At 22.1% G+C, this 14,876-nt stretch overlaps 1 protein-coding gene across 1 annotated transcript; it reads left to right on the top strand.

Moving 5' to 3' along the window:
* The first annotated feature begins 231 nt into the window (after window positions 1-231).
* Window positions 232-11,929, top strand: LOC122715412. Its single transcript, XM_043937583.1, has 3 exons — window positions 232-364; window positions 7,684-7,859; window positions 10,638-11,929. Exons 2-3 carry the CDS (start codon window positions 7,701-7,703, stop codon window positions 11,190-11,192), a joined length of 714 nt encoding a protein of 237 aa, XP_043793518.1. The 5' UTR covers window positions 232-364; window positions 7,684-7,700; the 3' UTR covers window positions 11,193-11,929.
* Window positions 11,930-14,876: the final 2,947 nt, after the last annotated feature.

Below are 14,876 nucleotides of genomic sequence, written 5' to 3'. Positions count from 1 at the left end.
TCATAAAACATGTTTAGAAAAAAGCAGATGCTACTAATACACGATATTGGACCATGAAAAAACGAACAATGAGTCCGTTTCTACGAGTCCGTTTTATATATGAGAGATTAGATGCGGCCAAGGTCACATTTACTCCACAATTTTCCTCGTTGTTCGTAAGGAATTGGCAACGTAGCGATAGATCGTTGCAACCATAGTAGAATGCGCGCCTCAGTCGAAGCGCGGACGCTGTTCCGTGCTCTTCCTTTTTTCGTTTGTTTTCATTCGAATTTATTTCCATTTTTACAGGAAATCGGTTCATATTGAATCCTAGTGAATCCTTTTTCTTCAAACACTCAATTTAACGAGTCTACGATTTTCCGAGGTAAGCCGAATGATATATTTGCATCGTGAAAATGCAATGAGAAAAATGTTTCCTCATTTGTGAATTAAAATTAATGAAAAATATAGATTTTTTATTTTAAGATTTTATTGAGAGATGTTTATAAAATATTTATGAAAAATTATATTTTTATGAGCATACATAAAGCAATGAAATTTATAGATATAGAGGTATCTATATAGGTATGGGGTAAATATTATAATTATAATATTTTGAATATTTTTTTTGTTTTTATGTATATTATTGTATATTTATATATTAAGAATGTTTATATTTTTCAATATTTTTTTGTAAATTCTGAAATATATATATAATTTAATAATTATGTTTTTGGATTTATAATTGAATCAATTTTAAGATTTATAATAAAAATAGTTTATTGTTTTCTTATTATTTGTTTAGAAAAAATTTTTCATTTTTGTGCATTGAAAATAAAATGGAAAATTATTAGAATGAATCTCATTCATGAAATGTACTTAATAGATTTTAAAAAATAATACCGAAAAATCAATTATAAAATAAATTCCAAAAACTTTAACATGTTTAATATTATTTTTCATGTTTCAATCATTTTATTATTGATTATTTGATTTTTCTCGTCATTCATCAAAGTTTTCAAATCTATTTTAAAATTCAATGAAAACTTTTTCATTATATTTCAATATTTCTGTATATCAAAAGATAAAAATCTTTACTATAACTACACAAAATAAAATATGAATTTTTTTAGTTCATGAACATTGTGTTCAAGAAATTATACCGAATTGAATCACTAGCTGATTTAAACATGTTTACTATCTTACAAAAATTAATATTCTTTTTCATATTTTTATTAGTTATTTTTACATCATCGCTTATAATTTTTTCTTATACAAAATTAAGTTTCACAATATGTTCCATTTTTAATATTTTTTATACAAAAATTAAGTTCCACAATATACTCCATTTTTAATACATAAATGTGAGATTCGCGTGATACTCTAATGTATTTCGCATGAATGGAGAAAGTAGAGCATATCTGAAAGAATGCTAATGTGCATCATATACAAAGGGCGTAATGATATTATGATAAATAATCTCGCATAATTAATAGGATATTATTATTCATCAACTTGATATTATTCATCAACTCCCATGTTTTTCATTTCACCATAAATAAATAATGAATCATTAATAAAGGAATCTTCAACTTGCTTGATATGTCATAGTTTTTAACGATTTTTTTTTTCACGTTTCAATCGTTATTTGATTTTTTTCTTAAGTTGTTCTAAATAATTTTTTTAATTTAATTAAAAAATTTTATTTCCTTTTAATTTTTTACTTTTTCTTAAATTCATCGCAAATATGAATTATTAACATAGAAATTGTTAAAATATTTTCGTTCTATGATGGTTTTTTAATAATTTTATTACTTTTATATTTCAATCATTATAACTTTTCTTTTTTTTATTTTTAAACGTTATTGGATTTTTGTACTTTCTATAAGAAAAGAATTTAATATTTTTATTATTAATAATTGTATTAATAATAATTTTTATGTTTTTTTTAATTTTATTATTGATTATATATATATATATATATATATATATATAGATTATATATATATATAAATATGGATTATTAATGCAGGAATTGTTAATTTGTTTGAAACAATTTTTTTTCTTCTTTTTATTTTTTTAATATTATAACATATACTTAAAATTTTATATTTTTATTATTATATTTTATTGTTTTTATACTATATCTCTTTATAATTATCTTAAATAATATAATCTTAAATAATATAATTAAAGGAAAAATATAAATCATTCTGATAATGTTTATTTTGTCTAATTCATTGATCACTTTTTTAGATTTTAGAAATTTTTTTAATTAAATTGATATTAAATGATTTCAATATTTATTCTATTTAAAATACTTCTATAAAATCTATAATATTCAAACAAACGGTTCTATTTTTCTTCTTCTTCTTCTTCTTCTAGAATAAAATTTTTTTTAATTGTTGAAGCTTCATTTTCGAGTAAATCAAATTTAAAAATTTTTCAAATACAAGTATTCTTTATTGATACAAATGATACAAATAAATTATCGATGGATCTCTATACTTAAAAATAAGCGAAAAATGTAAGAATGAACTTTTATTGCTTAAATTCTTATTTTTGTGAAATTCGAGATTGAATATGTATAATCAAAATATAATTGACGAAATTTTCAAATTTAATTTTCTTGAAAATTAATTTTTATATGAAAAAAATTTATTATATATTTTTTGCTTATTTTCACATATATAAATACTCGATTGTATATATTTGCAAAATAGTCATTTTTATTTGTATTTGAAAATTTTTTCAAATCAAAAAATTTTATTTTATATTTTTATATTTTATATTATATTTTATTTTATATTTTTTATATTTTATATTTTCAATTTAATTTTTTGTGTGGAATCATATATATGTAGAATCATGAAACATATAACTATTCAAGCAATTATCATATACTTATATTTTTCTATTCAAATTAATAATTTGTTTTATTTCTTTACTTAATTTCTCTCGATTTTCCTCAAATCAAGTCATCGACATATTTATTCGATTTATTTCTATTTATAATAGAACATTTGTAAATTTAATAAATCGAATTTATAATAGAAAATTTGTAAATTTAATAAAGATAACTTCATTTCATTAAAAATTTATTTTTTTTTGTTTTCTAATTTTTTTCGAAAAACATATACTTAACAAATGTTAAGAAATAACTTAATCATTTGACAATTTATTTATATTTTCTATTTTTACTTAATCTCTATACAATATTCGAAAAGAAAAATTATTGCTTATTAATATATATTATTTTCTTATATTAATTTTAATTCTAACATCTCAGAATAAAAAGAATAAAATTATATTATATTTTTTAATTTTTGTAAATAAATGTATGTTATATTTACTTACAAAAGTATTATTAATATATATCACAATGATATATATTCTACAATAATCAAATTTGCAATTTTTAAAATACGTTCTAATAAATGTTTCTTCAAATAAACTTAATTCTATGAATTATTATTTTTCTCTATTTATTCATATATAAATCTATTCATGTAAATATTCATCAACAATCTTCACAGACGAATTTTATTTTCTTTACATTTATTATTTTTTTTTTCCTTTTTTTTTCGTTCCTAAAAATATATAACGCAAAGAATAAGTTCTTGTATACAGAATATATAAACATATATAAATTTCACATTAGCTAAAAAATGTAAAAGATTTAATTTGTTCAATTATTGATTATAGAAAAAATGGTTATTTTTATATTGTAATTTTTATATATTGTAATTTTTATTAGAATTCTAGTGAATTCTAAGTGAATTTCCAAATCATAAATTTGGAAAATGATTTTAATATGATAATATGTTTTTATAACGATTTGAATTATTCAAAATCAATTTTCTTTAAAATTATAATTTTTAAATTATTATATTTTTCTAAATACAATATGTATTACATAAAATTGAATTATTTGATTAGTTACAAAAAAAGAAAATCTTTTTATTTATAGAAACTGTACATTGTTTTCCCAATATTGAAATATTTGATAAAAATCTCTTTCGATGAATCTGAGCATTTTTTTTCTTTAAAAGACAAGTTTACCTTTATTGATAACTCTATTATCGATAACGGATCTGATATTAATTGTACAGACAAATTTTATTGACATCAATATACAATCTGTGATACGATTGAGTTGAAAAAAATGCAGAAATTAACGAAATTAATATATACGAGTATTTCATTTATTAATATAAAGTTATTAATCTCTAATCACATTACAAGATTATAAAAATCTTTATTTGCAATTTTATTTGCAAATCTTTATTTGTTATTGAAATTCTTATTCATAAAAATAGTATTATTATGATATTTCTATGTAAGATTTATAATACTATTATCTAAATATTATTTATATTTTTTTACAATTTATAGATTTTTTTCTTATTACATTATATAAAAAATAATTAAAGCTTTTAATCAAAGTTGTACAATTTCTTTTAATCTTTAACTCTGAATAAAATTATCATAAATGAATTTTAATATTTATTAATTTATTAATACAGATTTTTATATTAATAATAATTATATTAATAATATTAATAATAATTACTCATACTATTATATCATGATATCGACATCAATTTTGACTTCTTTTTCTCAAAATTAAATAAAATTTATATTTTTTTTTTAATTTTTTTAATTTTCTTACATAAATTTTATATCTTTTTAGAATCTATATATATTTTTATATATTTTTAGAATCTATTTTTAAAATCATTTCAATTCGATTCTCTTATGAAGAAAAGTTTCCTTGAATCTAATTTAATTATTATATGTAATAAGTGTATTTTACAGAAATTTCACAAAAACTTTCATAAGAAAAAAAGAGAGAAAACAATTTGAAAGGTTATTTGGTAAAGTCGAAACGATATTCGACTTGCAATTAAAATCAGTATTTCAATTGAACTTTCTCGATCAATATCCACACACAATTTTCATGGAACAGCGAACTTGCAGTAGACGATTCAGAAAATTTAAATGGGACGTGGGAAAACAAGGAAATTGTGTTCTCTCCAGCAAATCGTTGCCAGCCATCCGAAACCTTACCGAGGGCGGTCGTATGTTCATTCTATTCAAGGAAATGAACACTGAAAATGAACTGAGAATTCGCAGTCTTTAACACTTGACTCTCGTCATTTCTTTGACTTAATTAATATCTATGACGTTATAACGGTATAACGAAGAAAGAAAAAAATAAAAACTCAATTGCCAATGATTTATTATATTAATAATAATAATACAATTAAATAATTAAATAAAAGATAATTATTTTTTTGCATAATGTCGGAATATTTACAATTTGTTAACAATATATTATTGATCGAATATTATTGATAATTTGATAATCGAATATTATTCATAGTTTGATAATTATTGATAATTCAAAAATTCGATAAATATTCTTTTTAGGAAAAAAAATTAGTTTTTTGATTTCTAATCATATTTGCAATCTCTTCTTTCAATGAATTAGATATCAAATTCTTTAATGAGTGTTTTACTGCTAATTCTGAATTCTGTTGAATAAACTTATTGTTTCAATTTAAATGAAAATTAAGTATATAATTCATTTATAATTCATCCGTCTGCTTTTTATTTTATCATTATATTTTCTAAGTAATTTTTTAAAAATGACAAGATCAGTGTTTGAATTCAAATATGAAACCAATCAATTTTCAACCCATCAATTTTACTTTTCAAAGATTTTTACAATTTGAACAGAACCATTATCCAAATGTTTTATTCAGCAATCACATTTTGTTATTCAAACTACACTATCTCTATTCACAATACAAACATATGTTTTTTACTACACAGAGGAAATAAAGTTTAATTTAAAATTTGACAATGAGTATATATTTGCATAATATATATTATATTATTGAAACAAAATTGAAAATACTTAAGAAATTAGAAAGCAATGAGATTATTATAAAATTAATATATGTATAATATGTATAATATATATGTATAATATATGTATAATATATGTATAAAATTAATATATATATAATATATGTATAATGAGAAATCCATCAAATTATTGATATTAAAAAAGAAAGGTCCAAATTCCTTTATAAATTTATTCCGTTGTAAATAAGCATATTATTTTTCTCAAAATATAGAATAATTCATCTCAGAAAAGTCTATGTTCGAATTATTATCTAATTCTTGATTAAGCTTTTGATTAACTAAGTAAGTGATTCAGAATACGATTATTCTTCAAGCAAGAATAAATCGAAAAGGAGGGTATAAAATTTCTATTTAGAAGAGTTTCTATTTAGCTTTCAAAACAAAGTTATATTCATCACAATATTTCTCTTTCAAGAGAAGCTTGAAAACAATGATTTGAATGCAATCGTTGTTCTTTCGTCTTATTTTAAGCCATAGAATCTGCCTGATCCCGTTTGTATTATAAATTAGTTATTATTATGAATTCACTACTATTATTAATATTTTATTATTAAAAAATATTTAATTCAAGATTATATTTTCGAACAAAATTTTCAATAAAAAGTATTATATTAATATTAAATTAAAAATGTATGTAACAAGTTAAATTTTTCATTTTTTTAATAAATAAAATAAAAATTGAGTTAATTTCCATTAACATTCTTTAGAAAATATAATAGCTATTTATACAAAGCTCGATTAATTTGATGTAAAGTTATTTGAATAGCAACATAGTAGAAGTGAAGCAATAAAACTGATTCTTCGATCTTAACCAGTTTGCTTAATCAGTAGTTTTATTTATCGAGCTCGTATTGTTGTAAAAAAAAAAACGATTTTCCGCGTGTTCGACCAAATAGATGCTGAAAGAAACATGGAATTATGTCGCGCAATTAGCAGTGAATCACATGTCGCGCATCTAAACGATCGTAGGAGAAGTTGCGTCAGGAGACCAACTGAGGTCGCATAGAATTTATTGTTTTTCTTGCAAATAGAAGAACAGAAAAATTTGTCTCAGATTTTTAAGAAGGGTTTGCAACGAGTCTAGGAAGTAAATTTTTTTTTGTTGAAATTATAGATCCCAATATTAATATAAAGATCTAAACAAATTTTTCTTAAATTTAGGAAATTTATTCTAGGTTATAAATATGTAAAATTATATATTAAGGTCGATGAAAATTTTATTAAATACTTTCCAATATTAATGCTTTGAAACAACAAACTTTTAATTAAAATTAAATTATATTAAATTAATTGTTATTAGTATATTCAATTATTAGATTATTAAAATTTTTGTAAAACAATATATATTCGTATCTTCAATATTTAGATTTTTAATATTCATAATTTAATTTCATATAGAAAATATCAAAATATCTCAATTTATTGAGAATCAAAGTTGAAAGAGTTAGAGTCAAAATGTTGAAGCTATTTAAACAATTTATCATAAAAAGAAATTTCTCGAAAACAAACTTATTGCAAAATATTTATTTGTTGAATTGTCTGATATTTGTTGAAATCAATCTCTTCTCTTTGTAATGATAATGATTACAAAATTGTTTGAAAAATTCATGAAATTCATATATTTTTTATTAAAAAACCATCAATGTTTAAATCATTTAAGTATATAAAAATAAACTAATTAAAATTGCAAAATATTTGTTATAAGCTCGTAAAATTATTCATGCTTATTCTTTTTCCATTGTTATTGCTACTTAACAATCAATTTTTCAGGTAACACCGTTCTAAAAATGAATGACGAAGTGGCCAAAACACGACCAAGCATCATTATGCTGGCATTCTCAACTATTACACATATCCTCTTATTAGCACCAGTAATATATATAGTGGTTCTGTCCCTTCAACCTTTCATCTTTTTCTCCTGGCATGTTATTTGCTCAACCTTGGGTGTAAGTAGTTATCTTAGCCAATACTAATTGCACAATGGATAATGCACTAATGGAAACAGGTGAATCAGAAATCTAGGTGGTTGACTCCTACATTTGTAATGGTAACCCATTCTTGAAAAGTTTATTGAACGAATAATTAAATACTGGATGAAGCAACGCTTCTTGATTCTTGAGAAAAATCGATAAAACTGCCTTGTTTAAAATTGAAAATGAAAATTCTCAGTAATGATTTTTCTTTTATTACTATCTGAATTTTTCTTTATTACCATCTGAAATATAATAGATCTTTGTTTTATAATAATTTTTCATTTAATCGAAAAATTACGTAAATTGATTTTTTTTTCAATTTCGAATCGAATGTTGAAAAAGAATAATAATATATAACTTTGCAAAAAGGAAATGAGAACGTTTGTTGATATCAACAATGTTTCAATTGAAATTAATCCTCTTTTGATTGATAAATTTCTTTTTTATTTGAAATAGAGTTAATTAAAAAGATGATTCGTGGAAAGTTTCTAATATGAAATATCATCTATTAGAAAATAGAAAAGTTAGAACGCGGAAGATCGTTTATGTGGATAACCACAACTTTTTTCGTTTTTATGAAAGGGTGATCTATGTTTCATACTGGATAAGAAGAACGTAATATTAGATTGATTGGAAGTTGTTAAATTTTTCTTATAAAAGAAATCCAGTATTTTTATAATAATTTATAATTAGAGTTATGAATTTTTATATAAAATATATTTTATGAAAAAATATACAATAAAAGTAACTTTATTAGATAAATTGATAATTTAAATCTCTATAAAATGTTTGATCAGAAAAATATTTGATTAAAGTAATATATTAAATATTGAAAAATATTGAAATAAGATTTTATATATATAATGAAATCACTTTTTTACATATATGTAAATAGTATTAGGTATATTTTCGTAAATTTATTATTATAAATTTATTATATATATATTATTATATATATATTTATTATATATATTATTATTTAAATTTATTATATATAAAATCTTAAAAATAATTCACTAAATCTCTTAAAGTATCTCTAATTATTTTTTTTCTAGTTATTATGTTTGAGTTTAAAAATATCTTGATGGTATGATCTAATACAGTGCATTTAATGCATCCATAAAATATTATGCATTATTACGTTAAATGCATAACAAGATACTAAATATTTCTTTATATTTTTAAGATAACATATAATAAGATTGCAAGATTGATATCAAATTAGAGAACTGAGATTACATTATTATTTGTATCGTTTAAAAAAGATTTTAATATTTTTTAAGAATATTGCATGTAAAAGACTATAAAATGTAGTAATGATTCAAAAACTTCATTTAATCATCTCAACTCTTAGATCATCGTTGTAGTTGGAAGAATGCTGGCTTCTATTTATTGAGAAACGCATTGAATAATGTTCCTTAAATAAATCAAATATAGCAATCAAATATATCAAGAATACACAGTATATAAAATTAAACAAAAAATAAATTTTCAATAAAGCAAAAGAAAATCACTTGGTATAATAATAATATGGAAATTGGCATTAATCATTAAAATATTCCCCTATATTTTCCTTAGAAAATAGAAAAGAATAGGCAATATCATGTCAATTCATTACTTTCTTAAAACATTGTAAGCGTTCATACGTACACACCGAATTAAACGGAGAACGAATTCATCGTTGACCTAGATCGACAAATTGATTGCAACATTCCGTGAGTAAATTAAAACGATCACCATTGTTTCCAATTGCTCTGTCCATCAAAAATCCTCGAATAACAAACAACAAACATTCAAAAAAATGATTAATAATTCTTACGAATTCTAAGCATATTGTTATTGCTTAGAATTTTTATAATTTTATCCCAATATTTCATTAATTTTTAAAGGATCAAACGATTAAATTAAAGTTCATGTATATAGTCAATTCTAATGAATTTATCATTATTCAGAGTTCAGTCATAAACTTTTCCAAAAAATCCTTAAAGAAAACATTCCAACAACATCAATGTGAAATACGCTCCTTTCAATGTTTTAATTGTTTAACATTATGCAATAATGATCAATATTGATCATTGTTAATTCTGATCATTGATTATTAATTCTGTAACACGAATACGATTAATATATGCACAAATAAACAATACAATAAAAATACTGACATTATTAAAATATCATAATATCAATAATCTATCTATCAAATATGCTATCTAATTTCTAATGAAATTAGGCAATGTTATCAATCTAACTAATGTAATTATCTTTTTAAAGAATGAAATGACTAAATTAAAATTTATTTATAACATATAAATTCATTAATCAAGATTCAGCCACCAATTTTCCTAAAAAATCTCAATAATATCAAGAATGAAGAATTCTTCTTAATTTTTTAATAGAAAATTCTTAAAAAAATATCAATATCAAAAGAAATATGGAATTTTTTAATAGAAAATCTCTAGAGAAAATATTCCAATAATATCGACAGAGAATATAAAATTCTTTTTAATTTTTTAATTATGCAATAGTCAACTGATCCAATTAATAATGTAAACATGATTAATATATAAAAACATCAAAATATAAGCCAAAATAAAATTAACTACAATGTTAACGAAACGTTGGGATAAAATTGCTCATACACTAAACAACTGAACAATTTTAAACAATAATAATTTCATAAACAATGAAATGCCATGAAAATCTATTTTTCTTTTTCGAATTTTTACAAATAACAATTTCTCATTGACACAGGTCGGACTTTTGACAATGGAGGGAATGTTCTGCGTTTCTGGCGACGCTTACATGAAATGGAAGGTATCCAGGATGAACAGAGCATTGATTCATTTGATTCTTCATCTAATAGGATTGCTGCTGATATTGATCGGTATGATCATCATCATACTCGGCAAGATAGAATACAAGAAATCTCACTTCGTCTCGTTTCACGGGATTATCAGCTTGATCAGCATCATCTTTGCGATTCTGATAGCCGCGTCTGGCTTCGTCGTTATCTTTGACAAATGTCTGTATCACGGTTGTATCAGACCAATAATTCTGAAAATCATGCATTCGTTCGGTGGTATTTTGGCCACGATACTCCTGTTAGCCGGCCTGATCACAGGGATTTACACAGAATGGTGGTCTGGCACTTGCCTTGGAAGAAGTCTGACGGTCGCGTCATTCCTCATTGCCGCTTGCTATATCTTTTTAAAGCCGATTTTGGGTATCATTTCTAGGTGCAAAGTGCTTTTTGGAGAAGTACCTAATGACATGAACAATGAAGAAGAATTGAACAATGAGTATTGATTGTGATTTTGGAAATGATTGTTTTATTGTTTGATGTTAGTGATGGATTAGATTGAATATTGAAGCTACAATATTTTATATTGTAGCTAATTTTATATTGTATTGCTGATATACGGACTGTCTTATTTAAAATAAGATATTTAATTTTATCCTTTTGTTGTGATAGTTCTGAAAGATATAGTATATATATATTTTTTTCTTTTTTTTTTTTTTTTTTTGTTTTTCATGCAATTTGAATTGTATGAAATGATGAATATATTGTAAAAAATATTTTTGTACCATGTTCTTTTTGTCAGATTTTAAAATCATCGTTATAATGGTATTATGTAATTTGTACGCTTTAATATAATATTGGTATATTATGCTATGTCAATACTATACAGCATAGATAATACTATAGATAATACTAATGCACTATAATAATAATATCGTGTGCTATATTATACAGAATAATATAAGGCTAATAATACAATATATTGTACAATATTACACTGCATAATAGCAGTAATAACATACATCGTGGTATAATTGTATAATTCAGTATATAATAGTAGTATTTTGTACTGTATTATTATATAATTATTCAATATAATACTCTAACATTGTATTATCTAATGCAGTATAGTATGTGGTTATGCTATATTATAAAATCTTTGTATATATGCATAATATTTTTAATTTAATTTAAAACAGAAGGAAAAATTTTTAAATTTTTATATGAAATTAAAAGGCTTAAAGAAGAACATGAAATTCCAATATTTAAATAATAATGTTGTTGAAAATTTATAAAGTACATATAGTTAGTTGCAAAAATATTCATATATTATTTTATTAGGAAATTTTAAAATGTATTTTGAAAAATCTGACTTTGAAAATGAAAATTTTTGTGTATATAGAACATAGATTATGTAACAATTTATTTTTCTTAAAAATTCGAAATTAATCTTCAAATTTTTATTATTTCTTGTTTGTATATAATTTCAATACTAGAAATATTTTTTTTATAACAATGTTGTAGAGCATTAAAGCTTGAAAACTTTATTTGTAATAATAATTTAATATTTTATATTTTACGAAATTATTTTTAAAAAAATAATATTAAAACTTTTCATTTCTTTCAAGTAATATTCTATTTAATAAAAAAATTGCTACATATATATATATATATATGTAGTTTACTGTTATAGTGTACATATTTTAGTTTACAACATTTTGTATTAAACAGAATTATTATTTGTTTTGATGACTTTTCATGATAATTTATTAATTAAATTCATATATAAGGCGTATGAATACTTTTACGATTGGCTATATAAATTTTCACTTATTGACAAAAAGAATTTTATATTTTTTAAATATACATATATATTTACAATATCAAAATTTAAAGTATATATTCAAAAACGTAATTGTATTCAGAATCTATTTAGAATCCGTTCAATGGACGAAATTACAATACTTTTCGATCAGAACTGCGATAATGAAATCGATACGAAATGCCATTTTTATCAGACTATTTCACGTCATTTTGTCATGTAATTAAATAAGATCTGATCGAGTTAATCGAAACATTACTATCACTCATCGAACATGTAATCAAAATTTTTTTAAGAGAATTGAAAATATTTTCACAAAGTTCATACTTTTTAAAAAAAAAAAATTTTAAAAACACATTCCGTCCTTCAATGATTGCACATTTTTTAACGATCATTGACAAATATTGTAATTCCTTAGATAATCATTGTAATACTTAAGAGATATTTAAATAATTCAATTAATTCGTATTAAAATAAAATTCAATTCAAATTTTGATTTATGAAGTTTAAGAATTATGTTGCAAAGAATTATATTGATTGTAAAATTTCATCAAAATACAAAAGAATACAAGTTTAAATTATTCATGACAATTTGAATAAGCGATATTTATTCCTCTTTAGACAAATTGAATCTATTACGTCCAAGTTTAATTTCATTATTATTCTAAGTTTTTCAAAAATAAAAATAAAAAATTTTAAAATTCCTAAAAATAGCATTTATCAAATTTTTAAAAATATTTTAATAAAAAAAGAAATTCAAAAATAAAATTTCACTTAAGTCATGGCGCTCAAGTCAACAAACCAATTTACCTACGACGAATCAATCAATAAATAAGATATTTGAAATTAAATATTGCAATGTTAAATTCGCGATGAAAACGATATTTATTTCACCATTGCTGTGTTCATCGAATTGTTACATCTAAAAAGGAAAAAATGAGATGTCAATACAAATGCACGAAAAAATGCTTGTATACTCGTCGATAAAACAGATACATGTTTAAAATGTATAAATAAGTATTATTAAAGAATGTTTAACTGAAAAAAGAGATGCAGATTTTAATATTAAACTTTAATTCGTTTAAACGTTTAATATAAGTTAGTTTAAATGAACGAACAGAGACAATAGAGCTGGTGGCGTTATCGTCAACCATATATATCAACACTTTATTAATTACACACGCATCATATACATATACATAGAATTTACATAATGTATATATCTTTCGCAATGCAATGTACATGTATATTAATACAATTTCTTATTCTCAATATAATTTCATCGCCTCTTAAATATCTTTTTTCTACCTCCCTCGTCTTGGACATTTTCTTAATTCTTTCTAATCAACGTACGATAAATACTTCGAATCGAATTGATCATTCGTGAAACTTTCCTCTCTCATTTTTTTTTTTTTTTTTTGTTAAAATATGAAACATCATTTTATGCAATATGTTTTACATCGTTACATTTATATTATTTGCTTTGTATACGTATATACACAATTCGACCAAAAATTTGAAATCAATACATAAATGCATAAAACTGGAGAATCAAAAAAAAAAAAAAGGAAATTTATTTTAATATTCTGTCATTTCAAAATTGTATAAACGTAAAAAGGAATTTCAATAAAAAAGAATATTTCAATAAAAATACGATTAAAAAATTGGTATTGGATATTATATATAGGAAAATAATTCTAAATTTTTGGCCTGTAGTGTATATATGTATGTATATTTATATATGCATATGTAAATAAGTACACGTTTTGGTTTAAATTTCTCTTTTTTATGATGCTCTTTTTATAACTTGACCGTCTTAATTAAAATTATATGCACTCTTTTTCTACTTCTGTTTGACATTCGCTACACGCCTATATACGTATCTCATATGTATCTCTCGGTTTTGATTGAAAATCAAATTGAGGCATAAGTTTATTTTTATATATATAACGATTTAACAATTTTAACAAACAATACATTAATTTTTATAAATACTTTATAATTCAATGTAATATATTCAATAATTAATTCTAGAAACAAATTTGTTTATGAACGTTATAACATTAAGAAATCGAGAGACACAATGGTGTACCAAAATTACAACTTTTTAATATAATTTCTCCAATAGATTCCAATTTAATTCTATTTTTCTATAATCCAACAACGATTTTTCATAAAATCATGCTCGCCAACGTACAAAAATCTGTTTTTATTAACGAACAAATATTAACCCTATCGTTTCCACGAAATATAACACATCTTTTATCACCTACGCTATCCTCGCTCTCGAACGCTTTTCTCTTTCTCGATTAGCTCTAGGACACGTTACTTTGTACTGTTCGCTCTACTGGTTGCTCTTGGTGACGTA

Source organism: Apis laboriosa, unplaced genomic scaffold (assembly GCF_014066325.1).
Source record: "Apis laboriosa isolate Shangri-la unplaced genomic scaffold, ASM1406632v1 scaffold35_cov144, whole genome shotgun sequence".
NCBI classification, from domain to species: domain Eukaryota; kingdom Metazoa; phylum Arthropoda; class Insecta; order Hymenoptera; family Apidae; genus Apis; species Apis laboriosa.
The sequence above is the reverse complement of the archived record's forward strand: the minus strand, read 5'-3'. Positions and strand labels throughout refer to the sequence as shown.

Excerpts from the sequence above, each read along its gene's own strand:
- LOC122715412 (XM_043937583.1), top strand. The coding sequence starts at position 7,701 with ATGAATGACGAAGTGGCCAAAACACGACCAAGCATCATTATGCTGGCA. Across the intron at positions 7,860-10,637 it reads TTATTTGCTCAACCTTGGGT|GTCGGACTTTTGACAATGGA; the intron begins GTAAGTAGTTAT and ends TCATTGACACAG.